At 53.1% G+C, this 17,995-nt stretch overlaps 1 protein-coding gene across 1 annotated transcript in view; it reads right to left on the bottom strand.

Annotated features, from left to right (window-relative positions):
- LOC140404159 (circularly permutated Ras protein 1-like) overlaps window positions 1-17,995 on the bottom strand; it is a 175,850-nt gene that overhangs the window by 44,837 nt on the left and 113,018 nt on the right. The window contains exons 14-15 of the mRNA XM_072492576.1: window positions 1,234-1,363; window positions 1,039-1,145 (exon numbers count right to left, since the gene is read on the bottom strand). Of these exons, the coding sequence (XP_072348677.1) occupies window positions 1,039-1,145; window positions 1,234-1,363 (237 nt within the window). The remainder of the gene's footprint in view (window positions 1-1,038; window positions 1,146-1,233; window positions 1,364-17,995) is intronic.

Below are 17,995 nucleotides of genomic sequence, written 5' to 3'. Positions count from 1 at the left end.
AACAGAGCAATTGAACCAACCGGAAAGTTTGCAACAATACCAGGTCCATTATGGCCCCTTCCCGAGTTGGACTATTTACATACTGCTCTAAAAAGCTCTCCTGGATGCTCCTTACAAATTCTGATCCATCTACGCCTCCAACACTACATGAGTCCCATTCAATGTTGGGGAAGTTAAAATCTCCCATCACGACCACCCTATTGCTCCTACATTTTTCTATAATCTGTCTACATATTTGTACCTCTACTTCACACTCACTTTTGGGAGACCTGTAGTAAAGTCCCAACAATGTTACTGCACCCTTCCTATTTTTTAGCTCTACCCATAGTGCCTCAGTGCTCGAATCCTCCATCCTGCCCTCCTTAATCACAGCTGTGATATCATCTCTGACCAGTAATCCCAACTCCTCCACCCCTTTTACCTCCCTCTCTATCCCTCCTGAAGCATCTATACCCTGGGATATTTAGTTGCCAGTCTTGCCCTTCCCTCAACCAAGTCTCCGTAATACCAATAACATCATATTCCCAGGTATTAATCCAAGCCCTAAGTTCATCTGCCTTACCTGCTACACTTCTCACATTGAAACAAATGCACCTCAGACCACCTGTCCCTTTGCGTTCATCATCTCTTCCCTGTTTACTCTTCCCCTTAATCACATTGAGTTTATTATCTAGTACCTTACTGGCTTTAGTTGCGGCCTCTTTACTGACCTCTAACTTTCTAATCTGGTTCCCATCCCCCTGCCACATTAGTTTAAAACCTCCCCAACAGTAGACTAAAGATTTAAACAACCATTTCTGCTGCTGCTGATCTCAATGGCCAACATCAGCAGTTCTACCCACATCCCAGGCATAAAGTTGGCCAAAAGATTGTGTTGCGTATGTTGGACGACATCAGTGACCCAAACGTGGACATTCGGACATTTCAGGCCAGATAAGCAGTTCTATTTCACGTGTACCAAAACAAAAGGAGTAGGTGAGGAAATTGATCTATATCAATAAGAATGACAAAAATGTCACATTGATCATGAGAACTTACAGGCCATCGTCAACAATGAAGGTGGTGGTTACATTCGTAGCAATTATGTCATCTTCTAAAATGAGCTGAAATTCAGTGTACAAATCAGCTGGATTGGTGATGTTCACCTGAGGGTGGGGAAATAATACAAAGGAAAACAATTAAACTACTCAATTTTTAAACTTCCTTTCCCATTTTTCCCCCTTTGACTCAAACATCTCTTTCCTCTGGAAGCAAACTGAGGACTAGGCCGACTCTCTTCATTTTGTTGGAACTCAGGGCTCCTGTGGCGTAAATACACCTTCCTCTGTGGACAGCACCACTCTTGACTTCAAAGGCATAATTCCTAATTTTTCACAAAAGACAGGGATGATACAGACTTTGTAGTTAAGGAGCAACAATGTAAAATAATGGCTCGAATAATCATACTCCAGGAGGAAATATTAAAGTATTTGTCCTCTTTGAAGTAAATAAATCAGCAGGCCAGGTTACTAATAGAAAAAGCAAAATCTCTGAGTTTCATTTACCAATTCTTGTTCATAGTGCGAGAAGTCTGGAGGACTGCTACCTTTGCACATTGTTCAGAAAGGATTGAAGGGATAAATTGGGTTATTAAAAGGCCAATCGGCCTATCCTCGCTGGACTAACTATTAGAGAAAGTATTGTGGGATAGTATTAATCATTATTTAAAAAGGCATCGATTAATCAAGAACGGTCAGCGATTTACTGGCCTTGCCACATACGATAGGACCCCGCCAGGGTGGTCCTACTTGAGCTGTCCGATGCACCGTTCAATGACAGCACGGGTGACAACGTGGCCTCATTATATTGGGTCTCTGCCTCAGTCTCATCAGCCATGACCTCAGCAGGTAGCCCTTGTCCCCCACAAGCCAGCCCGCCATCCTTGGGTGGTCCTCGAAGACCACAGGGGATCTCCGAGTGCCCCAGGATGTAGCTGTCAAACATGCTACCAGGGTAGCAGGCACACACGTGCATGATCATGTGGTGGTCACACACGATCTGAACATTCAGGGTGTGGAACCCCTTCCTGTTAATATAGGGCACTCCCTGATGCCCTGGTACTCACAGGGTGACAAGCATACCATTGATTGTCCCCTGGACATGGGGAATCCCGGTAATGGTGATGATTCCTGCAGCCCAGGCATCTTGGTGGACCTGGTCTCAGTTCAGGAGCGCGAAGTGCTGTCACAACTAACAAGGCCAATTCCTCATTTGAAATGGCCTTCAAATGTGAAACTAGAGAGGACATCCGGTGGCAGCCATGGAGTGGGTGATCACATATTTGGTGGCTCCTGCTCAAGGTGGATTTATTCAGTGCTTCCTCACCCGAATTGTGTGGTGTTTGACGGCAAAAGGTGAATGAGTGCCAGAGGAAGGTAATGCTCCTCTGGTGAGGTTTCATAGATTTCATAGAATTTATTGTGCAGAAGGAAGCCATTCGGCCCATCGAGTCTACACCAGCTCTTGGAAAGAGCACCCTACCCAAGGTCCACACCTCGACCCTATCCCCATAACCCAGTAACCCCACCCATCACTAAGGACAATTTTGGACACTAAGGACAATTTATCATGGCTAATCCACCTAACCTGCACATATTTGGTTGGCGTATGGATCAGCAGAGGAGGAGCACCACGAGGAAGAGAGAGCCGTTGGAGCAGGAAGGTTTTCAAGGTGCGACACAGGTGAAAATGGCGGAGGGTCAAGGGGCCAGCGCTGCCGCCCAGTGGTCGATGGAGCAGCTGGTGGAGTTCCTAAATGGCAAATTCCAACAGCAGAGGAAAGAGGCCTTAGCGGATTTGGCCCAGGTGGTGGAGCCGCTTAGGGCGGCGATTGAGCGGGTGGAGCAGAGGCTCAGGTCCTGGCGATCCAGGAGGTGGAGGACTCAGTGGTGGAGCATGAGGATCAGCTGGAGGTGGGGATGGGCATGGTTATGAGCAGCCAGAAGAAGCTGAGAGAGAAGTTGGAGGACTTTGAGAACTGCTCCAGGAGGCAGAATCTGAGGATGATTGGGATGCCCGGTGGATGCTGCCAAGTTTGCAGTCAGCAAGCTGGAGAAGCTGATGGGGGAGGGGGCCTTTGACCGGCCCCTAGAGGTGAGTCGGGCACACCGAGCGCTGAGGGGAGCCACCAAGGGCAATGGGTTGAGGCTGCATCGGTATCTGGATAAAGAGAAGATCTTGAAATGGGCGCGGCAGACCAGGAGGTGCACCTGGGAAGAGAGTGAGCTGCGGATTTATCAGGACTTGGGTTAGAGCTGGCCAAGCAGAGGGTCTGGTATAACCAGATAAAGGCCGCCCTCGACAGGAAATGGGTAAACTTTGGGATTTTGTACCCTGCCCACGTGTGGGTGATACATCAGGAACAGGAGTTTTATTTTGACTCACCGGAGGTGATGGACTTTACGAAGGACCATGGACTGGGAGGAGTGTGAGGGCACTGGGCTTTGGAGAGGAGCTTTGTGTAAATTGTGGGGCACATTGGGTGGGTGGATGGAGGCAGAGAGCGACAAGGGACTGGAGAGGGTGAGTGTTCCTTTTGTTTCTTTTTATTTGTTGGTGGTTGGGAGGATGGGGGGGGGGTGGACTGTGACGGTGAGGGAGGTCACAGGCCTTGGGCGGGGGCACCATACTAGCTGGGCAGGCTCCTTAATGGGAGTGAAGTGGGGGGTTGTCAGGAGGAAGGTGTGGGGGAGGGGGGATTGGGTTGGTTCTTTGTTCAGCTGTGTGGGGGAGAGGACATGGGCATGGTGGGTATGACGCAGTTAGGAAGGGAGAGATGGTGGTGGACATCTGGGGGTGGGCCGAGAAGGACCCGTGACACAGGCCAGGGACTGGCTTAGAAAGGGGTATGGTCGGCGGGGTGAGGGGGAGGAACCCCCGACCAGGCTAGACACGCGGAGCTTGTGAGGGTTGAATGAGCTGGTTAAACAGACGCATGTTTTTGGCCACTTGTGGAGTCTGAACGTGGACCTTGTGTTCTTACAGGAGACTCACCTGAAGTTGGGGGATCAGACGAGGCTGGGGAAGGGGTGGGTGGGACAGGTGTTTCACTCGGGGTTGGACATGAAGACAAGGGGGTGGTTATTAAGAGAGTGGCTTTTGAGGTGAGGAGCATTGTGGGCAATCCAGGGGGGGAGGAGATATTGATGGTCAGTGGGAACTTGGAGGTGATGCCGATGGTCCTCAAATTGGGATGACATGGACTTCATGTGGCGGATGTTAGGGAGGATTCTGGACCAGGACACGCATCAGCTGATCATGGCGGGATTAGAGCCAAGTTTGAACTGGCCAAGTCCTAAGTCGTCGAGGGTGTTGCCGTTGGCTGGGGTGTTGAGGGCGCTCATAGAGCGCATGGGGAGGGGTGAGGTGTGGACCGGTGGAGGTTTGGGAGGGTGAAGGAGGTCTCGTACTATTTACTGTGCACTGGGTATACTGTAAATTCGACACGGCCTTGCTGTCGCTGGGTGGGCAACTCGGAGTATTCGGCGATTATGGTTTCTGGCCACACGTCGCAGGAACTTCAGGGGGATGCCCAATGGCCGCAGTGGAGGTTGTAGGTGGAACAGCTGGAGGTTGAGGGGGCTGTGAGTGGGGAGTGGGGTGTGAGTGGGGAGGGGGGTGTGAGTGGGTGAGGGGGGTGTGAGTGGGTGAGGGGAGTGTGAGTGGGGAGGGGGGTGTGAGTGGGGAGGGGGGGTGAGTGGGTGAGGGGAGTTTGAGTGGGTGAGGGGGGTGTGAGTGGGGAGGGGGGTGTGAGTGGGTGAGGGGGATGTGAGTGGGTGAGGGGGGTGTGAGTGGGTGAGGGGGATGTGAGTGGGTGAGGGGGGTGTGAGTGGGGAGGGGGGTGTGAGTGGGTGAGGGGGTTTGAGTGGGTGAGGGGGGTGAGGTGGGTGTGACTGGGTGAGGGGGGTTTGAGTGGGTGAGGGGGGTGTGAATGCGGAGGAGGGTGTGAGTGGGGAGGGTGGTGTGAGTGGGGGTGTGTGAGTGGGGAGGAGGGTGTGAGTGGGGAGGGGGGGTGTGAGTGGGGGGGGTGTGAGTGGGGAGGAGGGTGTGAGTGGGGAGGGGGGGTGAGTGGGTGAGGGGATGAGGGGGGTGTGAGTGGGTGAGGGGGGTTTGAGTGGGTGAGGGGGTGTAAGTGGGTGAGGGGGTGTGGGTGGGAAGGAGGGTGTGAGTGGGGGGGTGAGTGGGGAGGAGGGTGTGAGTGGGTGACGGGTGTTTCAGTGGGTGAGGGGAGTGTGAGTGGGGAGGGGGGTGAGAGTGGGGAGGGGGGTGTGAGTGGGTGAGGGGGGTTTGAGTGGGTGAGGGGAGTGTGAGTGGGGAGGGGGGTGAGAGTGGGAAGGAGGGTGTGAGTGGGGAGGGTGTGTGAGTGGGTGAGGGGGGTTTGAGTGGGTGAGGGGAGTGTGAGTGGGGAGGGGGGTGAGAGTGGGAGGAGGGTGTGAGTGGGGAGGGTGTATGAGTGGGTGAGGGGGATGTGAGTGGGTGAAGGGGGTGTGAGTGGGTGAGGGGGGTGAGTGGGTGAGGGGGGTGTGAGTGGGTGAGGGGGTGTGAGTGGGTGAGGGGGGTGTGAGTGGGTGTGGGGGGTGTGAGTGGGTGAGGGGGATGTGAGTGGGTGAGGGGGGTGTGAGTGGGTGAGGGGGATGTGAGTGGGTGAGGGGGGTGTGAGTGGGTGAGGGGTGTTTCAGTGGGTGAGGGGAGTGTGAGTGGGGAGGGGGGTGTGAGTGGGGAGGGGGGTGTGAGTGGGTGAGGGGGTTTGAGTGGGTGAGGGGGGTGAGGTGGGTGTGACTGGGTGAGGGGGGTTTGAGTGGGTGAGGGGGTGTGAATGGGGAGGAGGGTGTGAGTGGGGAGGGTGGTGTGAGTGGGGGGGTGTGAGTGGGGAGGAGGGTGTGAGTGGGGAGGGGGGTGTGAGTGGGGGGGGGTGTGAGTGGGGAGGAGGGTGTGAGTGGGGAGGGAGGGTGAGTGGGTGAGGGGATGAGGGGGGTGTGAGTGGGTGAGGGGATGAGGGGGGTGTGAGTGGGTGAGGGGGGTTTGAGTGGGTGAGGGGGTGTAAGTGGGTGAGGGGGTGTGGGTGGGAAGGAGGGTGTGAGTGGGGGGGTGAGTGGGGAGGAGGGTGTGAGTGGGTGACGGGTGTTTCAGTGGGTGAGGGGAGTGTGAGTGGGGAGGGGGGTGAGAGTGGGGAGGGGGGTGTGAGTGGGTGAGGGGGGTTTGAGTGGGTGAGGGGAGTGTGAGTGGGGAGGGGGGTGAGAGTGGGGAGGAGGGTGTGAGTGGGGAGGGTGTGTGAGTGGGTGAGGGGGGTTTGAGTGGGTGAGGGGAGTGTGAGTGGGGAGGGGGGTGAGAGTGGGGAGGAGGGTGTGAGTGGGGAGGGGGTATGAGTGAGTGAGGGGGACGTGAGTGGGTGAAGGGGGTGTGAGTGGGTGAGGGGGGGGTGAGTGGGTGAGGGGGGTGTGAGTGGGTGAGGGGGGTGTGAGTGGGTGTGGGGGGTTTGAGTGGGTGAGGGGGCTGTGAGTGGGTGTGGGTGGTTTGAGTGGGTGAGGGGGGGTGAGTGGGTGAGGGGGGGTGTGAGTGGGTGAGGGGGGTGTGAGTGGGTGAGGGGGGTGTGAGTGGGTGACTGGGGGATCAGGGGGTGAAGGGGGTGTGAGTGTGTGAGGGGTGTGTGAGTGGGTGAGGGAGGTGTGAGTGGTGGGGGGGGGGAGTGTGAGTGAATAACAGGTAAGCTCTTTCTTTCTTTTTCTTTTTTTATCTAGAGGGGGTGGCAGGGAAGGTAGTTCAATGTTCCTCCTGCAGAATGTTTGAGGTGAGGGACGCCGTCAGTGTCTCTGCTGATTTTATCTGTGGGAAGTGCACCCATCTCCAGCTCCTCAGAAACCGCGTTAGGGAACTGGAGCTGGAGCTGGATGAACTTCGGATCATTCGGGAGGCAGAGGTGGTCATAGATAGAAGCTTCAGGGATGCAGTTACTCAGAAGAATAAAGATAGATGGGTGAAGGTGAGAGGGGCTGGGAGGAAGCAGTCAGTGCAGGGATCCCCATTGGTCGTTCCCCTTAGTAACAAGTATACCGCTTTGGTACTGTTGGGGGAGGGCACTTACCAGGGGTAAGCCATGGGGTACAGGTCTCTGGCACAGAGTCTGTCCCCGGTGCTCAGAAGGGAAGGGGGGAGAGGAGTAGAGCATTAGTCATTGGAGACTCCATAGTTAGCAGCCCCAAGTCGTGGTCCACATAGGTACCAACGACATAGGTAGGAAAAGGGATAGGGATGTAAGGCAGGAATTCAGGGAGCTAGGGTGGAAACTTAGATCCAGGACAAACAGAGTTATTATCTCTGGGTTGTTACCCGTGCCACGTGATAGCGAGAGAAGGAATAGGGAAAGAGAGGAGTTGAACACGTGGCTACAGGGACGGTGCAGGAGGGAGGGTTTCAGATTTCTGGATAATTGGGGCTCATTCTGGGGTCGGTGGGACCTCTACAAACGGGATGGTCTACATCTGGACCAGAGGGGTACCAATATCCTGGGGGGGAAATTTGCTAATGCTCTTCGGGAGGGTTTAAACTAGTTCAGCAGGGGCTTGGGAACCTGAATTGTAGCTCCAGTATACAGGAGGCTGAGAGTAGTGAGGTCATGAGTAAGGTTTTAAAGTTGCAGGAGTGTACCGGCAGGCAGGAAGGTGGTTTAAAGTGTGTCTTCTTCAATGCCAGGGGCATTCGGAATAAGGTGGGTGAACGTGCGGCATGGGTTGGTACCTGGGACTTCGATGTTGTGGCCATTTCAGAGACATTGATAGAGCAGGGACAGGAATGGTTGTTGCAGGTGCCGGGGTTTAGATATTTCAGTAAGCTCAGGGAAGGTGATAAAAGAGGGGGAGGGGTGGCATTGTTAGTCAAGGACAGTATTACGGTGGCAGAAAGGACATTTGATGAGGACTCATCGATTGAGGTAGTATGGGCTGAGGTTAGAAACAGGAAAGGAGAGGTCACCCTGATAGGGGTTTTCTATAGGCCTCCGAAAAGTTCCAGAGATGTAGAGGAAAGGATTGCAAAGATGATTCTGAATAGGAGCGAAAGCAACAGGGTAAACAGCGCGAGAGCAGAGAGAGCCGGGACAGCGAAAACAGCGCGGGAGGAGAGAGCTGGGAGATTTTAAAAGCGCGGGAGGAGAGAGCCGGGACAGCGAAAACAGCGCGAGAGGAGAGAGAGCCGGGACAGCGAAAACAGCGCGGGAGGAGAGAGCCGGGAGATTTAAGAAGCGCGGGAGGAGAGAGCCGGGACAGTGCTGGGAGAGGTGAATGCACAAAAGGTGTGGCAGGAGTGCCTTTAGACACGGAGTGCTGATTGGAACAGAGTGCATCTGAGTTTAGGTGAGTGACTGAGTTCGGGTGAGTGGCGAGAGAGGGCTGTGTTTTTGTTGGTGTTCAGGTTTATCCTTGAGGTTATATAAAAAAAATTAAAAAAAAATTATTATTTAAATTAATTAACTAATTGAATATGGCTGGACAGGTGATGTGCTGTTGCTGTATGATGGTGGAACTGGTGGATCCCATTGAGACCGTCAGTGACCACATCTGCAGCAAGTGTTGGCTGCTCGAGGAACTTCAGCTCAGAATTGATGAGCTGGAGACCGAGCTGCACACACTGCGGCACATCAGGGAGGGGGAAAATTACCTGGACGCTTTGTTTCAGGAGGCAGTCACACCCGGTAGAATAAGTACTGTTAATTCAGTCAGTGGGCAGGGACAGAGTGGTGTGACTGCAAGGGAGGCAGGTAGGGGGGATCCTGAGTTTAGGAGTTGAGGAGCCTTAGCCCTTGACCTTGTCCAACAGGTATGAGGTACTTGCTCCCTGTGTGGATGAGGAAGAGGGCTGTAGGGAGGATGCGTTGACTGACCACTGCATTGTGGTACAGGAAGCCATTCAAGAGGGGGGAGCAAAAAGACAAGTGGTAGTTGTAGGGGATTCTATAATTAGCGGGATTGATGGCATCCTTTGTAAGCCAGATCGAGAGTCCCGCATGGTATGTTGCCTGCCCGGTGCCAGGGTGAGGGACATCGCTGATTGGCTTGAAAGGATTTTGGAGAGGGAGGGGGAGGATCCAGTTGTTGTGGTTCACATTGGGACTAACAACATAGGTAAGACTAGGAAAGAGGACCTGTTTGGGGATTATCAAACACTAGGGACTAAGTTAAAGAACAGGTCCTCCAGGGTTATAATCTCTGGATTACTACCCGAGCCACGTGCCAATTGGCATAGGGTTGAGAAAATTAGGGAAGTTAACACGTGGTTAAAGGAGTGGTGCGGGAAAGAGGGATTCCATTTCATGGGGCATTGGCATCAGTACTGGGGCAGGAGGGACCTGTACCGTTGGGACGGTCTTCACCTGAACCATTCTGGGACCAGTGTTCTAGCGAATAGGATAAATAGGTTGGTCACAAGGACTTTAAACTAGCAAGTTGGGGGGAAGGGAAGTGTAAAGCTATGGACAGTACAATGGTTAATGGAGATCAAGGCAGCAGGTTACGTGACAGGTTATTATGTAGAGATATGGGTTCAAAGACAAGGAAAATTAGGAGAAAGAGTAAGAGGAAAAATAATTTGCGAAAAGTTACTGATCAAGGTGTTAGGATTCATAACAAAGACATAAAAAACAGCATAAGTGTACTTTACCTGAATGCTCGTAGTATACGAAATAAGGTAAATGAGTTGCTGGCGCAAATCATCGTGAATGACTATGATTTAGTGGCCATTACTGAAACATGGTTCAAAGATGGTCACGACTGGGAGTTAAATATCCAAGGGTATCAGACTATATGAAAGGATAGAATGGACGGTAAGGGCGGTGGTGTAGCTTTGTTGTTTAAGGATGGCATCCGGGCAAAAGTAAGGGATGATATTGGTGCTATGGAGGACAAGGTTGAATCAATTTGGGTGGAAATCAGGAATAGTAAGGCGAAAAGGTCACTGATAGGAGTAGTCTACAGGCCACCAAATAGTAACAGGATGGTAGGGCAGGCAATAGGCAAAGAAATAACGGATGCATGTAGAAATGGTAGAGCGATTATCATGGGAGATTTTAATCTGCATATCGATTGGTTTAACCAGGTTGGTAAAGGCAGCCTTGAGGAGGAGTTTATAGAATGTGTCCGGGATAATTTCCTGGAACAGTATGTAATGGAACCTACAAGGGAACAAGCGGTCCTAGATCTGGTCCTGTGTAATGAGGCAGGATTGATTAATGATCTCATAGTTCAGGATCCTCTAGGAAGGAGCGACCACAATGTGGTGGAATTTAAAATACAGTTGGAGGATGACAAGGTAAAATCAAACACTAGTGTTTTGTGCTTAAACAAAGGCGATTACAATGGGATGAGAGAAGAACTAGCTAAGGTAGACTGGGAGCAAAGACTTCATGGTGAAGCAGTTGAGGAACAGTGGAGAACCTTCCGAGCGATCTTTCACAGTGTTCAGAAAAGGTTCCTCCCGACAAAAAAGAAAGACGGTCGAAAGGGGAAAAATCGACCGTGGATATCTAAGGAGGTGAGGGAGAGTATCAAATTGAAGGAAAAAACATACAAAGTGGCAAAATTAGTGGGAGACTAGAGGACTGGGAAGTCTTTAGGGGTCAACAGAAAGCTACTAAAAAAGCTATAAAGAAGAGTAAGGTAGACTATGAAAGTAAACTGGCTCAGAACATAAAAGCAGATAGTAAAAGCTTCTACAAATATATAAGACAAAAAAGAGTGGCTAAGGTAAATATTGGTCCTTTGGAAGATGAGAAGGGAGATTTAATAATAGGAGACGGGGAAATGGCTGAGGAGCTGAACAGGTTTTTTGGGTCAGTCTTCACACTGGAGGACACAAATAACATGCCAGTGACTGATGGAAATAAAGATATGATAGGTGAGGACCTTGAGATGATTGTAATCACTAAGGAGGCAGTATTGGGCAAGCTAATGGGGCTAAAGGTAGACAAGTCTCCTGGCCCTGATGGGATGCATCCCAGATTATTAAAAGAGATGGCGAGGGAAATTGTAAACGCACTAGTGATAATTTATCAAAATTCACTAGACTCTGGGGTGGTCCCAGAGGATTGGAAAGTAGCAAACGTGACACCACTGTTTAAAAAAGGAGGTCGGCAGAAAGCGGGTAATTATAGGCCGGTAAGCTTAACTTCGGTTGCAGGGAAAATGCTGGAATCTATCATTAAGGAGGAAATAGCGGGGCACCTGGAGGGAAATTGTTCCATTGGGCAGACGCAGCATGGGTTCACAAAGGGTAGGTCGTGTCTGACTAATTTGGTAGAATTTTTTGAGGAGGTTACCAGTGCAGTAGATAAGGGGGAGCCAATAGATGTGGTATATCTGGATTTCCAGAAAGCTTTTGACAAGGTGCCACACAAAAGGTTGCTGCATAAACTAAAGATGCATGGCATTGAGGGTAAAGTGGTAGCATGGGTAGAGGATTGGTTAACTAACAGAAAGCAGAGAGTGGGGATAAATGGGTGTTTCTCTGGTTGGCAACCTGTAACTAGTGGGGTCCCTCAAGGATCAGTGTTGGGCCTGCAGTTGATCACAATTTACATAGACGATTTGGAGTTGGGGACCAAGTGCAATGTGTCAAAGTTTGCAGACGACACTAAGATGAGTGGTAAAACAAAAAGGGCAGAGGATACCGGAAGTCTGCAGAGGGATTCGGATAGGCTAAGTGAATGGGCTAGGGTCTGGCAGATGGAATTCAATGTTGCCAAGTGTGAGGCTATCCATTTTGGGAGGAATAACAGCAGAATGGATTATTATTCAAATGGTAAGATGTTAAAACACGCTGCTGTGCAGAGGGACCTGGGTGTGCTGGTGCACGAGTCGCAAAAAGTTGGTGTGCAGGTGCAACAGATGATTAAGAAGGCTAATCGAGTTTTGTCTTTCATTGCTAGAGGGATGGAGTTCAAGACTAGTGAGGTTATGCTTCAATTGTATAGGGTGTTGGTGAGGCCGCATCTGGAGTATTGTGTTCAGTTTTGGTCTCCTTACCTGAGAAAGGACATATTGGCGCTGGAGGGAGTGCAGAGGAGATTCACTAGGTTGATCCCAGAGTTGAGGGGGTTAGATTATGATGAGAGGTTGAGTAGACTGGGACTGTACTCATTGGAGTTTAGAAGGATGCGGGGGGATCTTATTGAAACATATAAAATTATGAAGGGAATAAATAGGATAGATGCGGGCAGGTTGTTTCCACTGGTCGGGGAAAGCAGAACTAGGGGGCATAGCCTCAAAATAAGGGGAAGTAGATTTAGGACGGAGTGTAGGAGGAACTTCTTCACCCAAAGGGTTGTGAATCTCTGGAATTCCTTGCCCAGTGAAGCAGTTGAGGCTCCTTCTTTAAACGTTTTTAAGAAAAAGATAGATACCTTTCTAAAGAATAAAGGGATTCGGGGATATGGTGTACGGGCCGGAGAGTGGAGCTGAGTCCACAAAGATCAGCCATGATCTCATTAAATGGCGGAGCAGGCTCGAGGGGCCAGATGGCCTACTCCTGTTCCTAGTTCTTATGTTCTTATGGTAGTTGTTATGGGGGACTTTAACTTTCCAAATATTGACTGGAATCCCTATAGTTCGAGTACTTTAGATGGGTCCGTTTTTGTCCAATGTGTGTAGGAGGGTTTCCTGACACAGTATGTAGATAGGCCAACGAGAGGCGAGGCCATATTGGATTTGGTACTGGGTAATGAACCAGGACAGGTGTGAGATTTGGAGGTAAGTGAGCACTTTGGTGATACTGACCACAATTCGATTACGTTTACTTTAGTGATGGAAAGGGATAGGTATATACCGCAGGGCAAGAGTTATATCTGGGGGAAAGGCAATTATGATGCGATGAGGCAAGACTTAGGATGCATCAGATGGAGAGGAAAACTGCAGGGGATGGGCACAATGGAAATGTGGAGCTTGTTCAAGGAACAGCTACTGCTTGTCCTTGATAAGTATGTACCTGTCAGGCAGGGAGGAAGTGGTCGAGTGAGGGAACCGTGGTTTACTAAAGCAGTCGAAACACTTGTCAAGAGGAAGAAGGAGATTTATGTAAAGATGAGACATGAAGGTTCAGTTAGGGTGCTCGAGAGTTACAAGTTAGCTAGGAAGGACCTAAAGAGAGAGCTAAGAAGAGCTCGGAGGGGACATGAGAAGACTTTTGCAGGTAGGATCAAGGATAACCCTAAAGCTTTCTATAGATATGTCATGAATAAAAGAATGACTAGGGTAAGAGTAGGGCCAGTCAAGGACAGTAGTGGGAAGATGTGCTTGGAGTCCGAGGAGTTAGGAGACGTGCTAAATGAATATTTTTCGTCAGTATTCACACAGGAAAAAGACAATGTTGTTGAGGAGAATACTGAGATTCAGGCTACTAGACTAGAAGAGCTTGAGATTCATAAGGAGGAGGTGTTAGCAATTCTGGAAAGTGAGAAAATAGATAAGTCCCCTGGGCCGGATGGGATTTATCCTAGGATTCTCTGGGAAGCTAGGGAGGAGATTGCTGAGCCTTTGGCTTTGATCTTTAAGTCACCTTTGTCAACAGGAATAGTGCCAGAAGACTGGAGGATAGCAAATGTTGTCCCCTTGTTAAAGAAGGGGAGTGGAGACAACCCCGGTAACTATAGACCAGTGAGCCTTACTGCTGTTGTGGGCAAAATCTTGGAAAGGTTTATAAGAGATAGGGTGCATAATCATCTGGAAAGGAATAATTTGATTAGACATAGTCAACACGGTTTTGTGAAGGGTAGGTCATGCCTCACAAACCTTATTGAGTTCTTTGAGAAGGTGACCAAACAGGTGGATGAGGGTAAAGCAGTTGATGTGGTGTATATGGATTTCAGTAAAGCGTTTGATAAGGTTCCCCACGGTAGGCTACTGCAGAAAATAAGGAAGCATGGGATTCAGGGAGATTTAGCAGTTTGGATCAGAAATTGGCTGGCTGGAAGATGACAAAGGGTGGTGGTTGATGAGAAGTGTTCAGACTGGAGTCCAGTTACTAGTGGTGTACCACAAGGATCTGTTCTGGGGCCACTGCTGCTTGTCATTTTTATAAATGACCTGGAGGAGGGTGTAGAAGGATGGGTGAGTAAATTTGCAGATGACACTAAAGTCGGTGGAGTTGTGGACAGTGCGGGAAGAATGTTACAAGTTACAGAGGGACATAGATAAGCTGCAGTGCTGGGCTGAGAGGTGGCAAATGGAGTTTAATGCAGAAAAGTGTGAGGTGATTCATTTTGGAAGGAATAACAGGAAGACAGAGTACTGGGCTAATGTAGAGATTCTTGGTAGTGTGGATGAGCAGAGAGATCTCGGTGTCCATGTACATAGATCCCTGAAAGTTGCCACTCAGGTTGAGAGGGTTGTTAAGAAGGCGTACGGTGTGTTAGCTTTTATTGGTAGAGGGATTGGGTTTCAGAGCCATGAGGTCATGTTGCAGCTGTACAACACTCTGGTGCGGCCGCATTTGGAATATTGCGTGCAATTTTGGTCGCCGCATTATCGGAAGGATGTGGAAGCATTGGAAAGGGTGCAGAGGAGATTTACCAGAATGTTGCCTGGTATGGAGGGAAGATCTTATGAGGAAAGACTGAGGGACTTGAGGCTGTTTTCATTAGAGAGAAGAAGGTTAAGTGGTGACTTAATTGAGGCATACAAGATGATCAGAGGATTGGATAGGGTGGACAGTGAGAGCCTTTTTCCTCAGATGTGATGTCTAGCACGAGGGGACATAGCTTTAAATTGAGGGGTGATAGATATAAGACAGATGTCAGAGGTAGGTTCTTCACTCAGAGAGTAGTAAGGGTGTGGAATGCCCTGCCTGCAACAGTAGTGGACTCGCCAACACTAAGGGTATTCAAATGGTCATTGGATAGACATATGGACGATAAGGGAATAGTGTAAATGGGCTTTAGAGTGGTTTCACAGGTCGGCGCAACATCGAGGGCCGAAGGGCCTGTACTGCGCTGTAATGTTCTATGTTCTATGGGTGAGGGGGATGATTGGGTGACGGGGGTGTGATTGGGTGAGGGGGTGTGAGTGGTGGGGGGGTGTGAGTGGGGAAGGAGCGGGTGTGAGTGGGTAGGGGGGTGTGAGTGGGTGAGGGGGGGTGTGAGTGGGGAGGGGGATGTGAGTGGGGAAGGGATGTGAGTGGGGAAGGGGGTGTGAGTGGGGAGGGGGGTGTGAGTGGGTGAGGGGGGTGTGAATGGGGAGGGGGGTGTGAGTGGGGAGGGGGTGAGTGGGGTGGGGGGGGTGAGTGGGGTGGGGGTTGTGAGTGGGGAAGGGGGTGTGAGTGGGGTGGGGGGTGTGAGTGGGGAAGGGGTGTGAGTGGGGAGGGGGGTGTGAGTGGGGAGGGGGAGGTGAGTGGGGAGGGGGGGTGAGTGGGGAAGGGTGTGTGAGTGGGGATGGGGGTGTGAGTGGGGAAGGGGTGTGAGTGGGGAAGGGGGGTGAGTGGGGAAGGGGGGTGAGTGGGGAAGGGGGGGTGAGTGGGGAAGGGGGGTGAGTGGGGAAGGGGGGTGAGTGGGGAAGGGGGGGAGTGAGGAGGGGGGTGTGAGTGGGAAGGGGGGTGAGTGGGGAGGGGGGTGTGAGTGGGGAGGGGGGGTGAGTGAGGAAGTGGGGTAAGTGGGGAAGGGGGTCTGAGTGGGGACGGGGGGTGAGTGGGGAAGGGGGGGTGAGTGGGGACGGGGGGTGAGTGGGGAAGGGGGGTGAGTGGGGAAGGGGTGTGAGTGGGGAAGGGGGAGAGTGGGGAAGGGGGAGAGTGGGGAAGGGGGGTGAGAGGCGAAGGGGGGTGTGAGTGGGGAAGGGGGGTGAGTGGGGAAGGGGTGTGAGTGTGTGAGACAGGGTGTGACTGGGGAAGGGGTGTGAGTGGGGAAGGGGGTGTGAGTGGCGAAGGGGGTGAGTGGGGAAGGGGGGTTGAGTGGCGAAGGGGGGTGTGAGTGGGGAAGGGGGGGTGAGTGTGTGAGGGAGGGTGTGACTGGGGAAGGGGTGTGAGTGTGTGAGGGAGGGTGAGTGTGTGAGGGAGGGTGTGACTGGGGAAGGGGTGTGAGTGGGGAAGGGGTGCGTGAGTGGGGAAGGGGGTGTGAGTGGGGAAGGGGTGTGAGTGGGCAAGGGGGGTGTGAGTGGGGAAGGGGGATGTGAGTGGGGAAGGGGTGTGAGTGGGAAAGGGGGTGAGTGGGGAAGGGGGTGAGTGGGGAAGGGGGGTGAGTGGGGAAGGGGGATGTGAGTGGGGAAGGGGGATGTGAGTGGGGAAGGGGTGTGAGTGGGGAAGGGGGTGAGTGGGGAAGGGGGGTGAGTGGGGAAGGGGGGTGAGTGGGGAAGGGGGGTGAGTGGGAAAGGGGGGTGAGCGGGGAAGGGGGGTGAGTGGGGAAGGGGGGTGAGTGGGGAAGGGGGGTGAGTGGGAAAGGGGGGTGAGCGGGGAAGGGGGGTGAGTGGGGAAGGGGGATGTGAGTGGGAAGGGGGATGTGAGTGGGGAAGGGGTGTGAGTGGGGAAGGGGGTGAGTGGGGAAGGGGGGGTGAGTGGGGAAGGGGGGTGAGTGGGGAAGGGGGGTGAGTGGGAAAGGGGGGTGAGCGGGGAAGGGGGGTGAGTGAGGAAGTGGGGTAAGTGGGGAAGGGGGTCTGAGTGGGGACGGGGGGTGAGTGGGGAAGGGGGGGTGAGTGGGGACGGGGGGTGAGTGGGGAAGGGGGGTGAGTGGGGAAGGGGTGTGAGTGGGGAAGGGGGAGAGTGGGGAAGGGGGAGAGTGGGGAAGGGGGGTGAGAGGCGAAGGGGGGTGTGAGTGGGGAAGGGGGGTGAGTGGGGAAGGGGTGTGAGTGTGTGAGACAGGGTGTGACTGGGGAAGGGGTGTGAGTGGGGAAGGGGGTGTGAGTGGCGAAGGGGGTGAGTGGGGAAGGGGGGTTGAGTGGCGAAGGGGGGTGTGAGTGGGGAAGGGGGGGTGAGTGTGTGAGGGAGGGTGTGACTGGGGAAGGGGTGTGAGTGTGTGAGGGAGGGTGAGTGTGTGAGGGAGGGTGTGACTGGGGAAGGGGTGTGAGTGGGGAAGGGGTGCGTGAGTGGGGAAGGGGGTGTGAGTGGGGAAGGGGTGTGAGTGGGCAAGGGGGGTGTGAGTGGGGAAGGGGGATGTGAGTGGGGAAGGGGTGTGAGTGGGAAAGGGGGTGAGTGGGGAAGGGGGTGAGTGGGGAAGGGGGGTGAGTGGGGAAGGGGGATGTGAGTGGGGAAGGGGGATGTGAGTGGGGAAGGGGTGTGAGTGGGGAAGGGGGTGAGTGGGGAAGGGGGGTGAGTGGGGAAGGGGGGTGAGTGGGGAAGGGGGGTGAGTGGGAAAGGGGGGTGAGCGGGAAGGGGGGTGAGTGGGGAAGGGGGGTGAGTGGGGAAGGGGGGTGAGTGGGAAAGGGGGGTGAGCGGGGAAGGGGGGTGAGTGGGGAAGGGGGATGTGAGTGGGGAAGGGGGATGTGAGTGGGGAAGGGGTGTGAGTGGGGAAGGGGGTGAGTGGGGAAGGGGGGTGAGTGGGGAAGGGGGGTGAGTGGGGAAGGGGGGTGAGTGGGAAAGGGGGGTGAGCGGGGAAGGGGGGGTGAGCGGGGAAGGGGGGTGAGTGGGGAAGGGGGGTGAGTGGGGAAGGGGGGTGAGTGGGGAAGGGGGGTGAGTGGGGAAGGGGGGTGAGTGGGGAAGGGGTGTGAGTGGATGAGGGGGATCCTGCCACAGCGTGACTCAGTCCACGGCCGCCCTGGTAGGGGGCGAATGCGTCACCGGGGTGGGCCTCCAGGACTGCCAGGCTCACGATCGGGGCCCACCAATTGGGTGGCGCGCGTGATCCCGAGGGAGCCTATATTCTCGGGACCGGCCACCGCAGGCGACCACAGCGCCCGTGCGCAGACCAGCGGCTGGAAGTGATTCACACCCGTTTTCTCGCGTGCGCGGCGACATAGCCCATTATCAGAGAGTTCAGCCCCAGATCTTCAAAGTG

This window comes from Scyliorhinus torazame, chromosome 29, assembly GCF_047496885.1.
Source record: "Scyliorhinus torazame isolate Kashiwa2021f chromosome 29, sScyTor2.1, whole genome shotgun sequence".
Taxonomy (NCBI): Eukaryota; Metazoa; Chordata; class Chondrichthyes; order Carcharhiniformes; family Scyliorhinidae; genus Scyliorhinus; species Scyliorhinus torazame.
The sequence above is the reverse complement of the archived record's forward strand: the minus strand, read 5'-3'. Positions and strand labels throughout refer to the sequence as shown.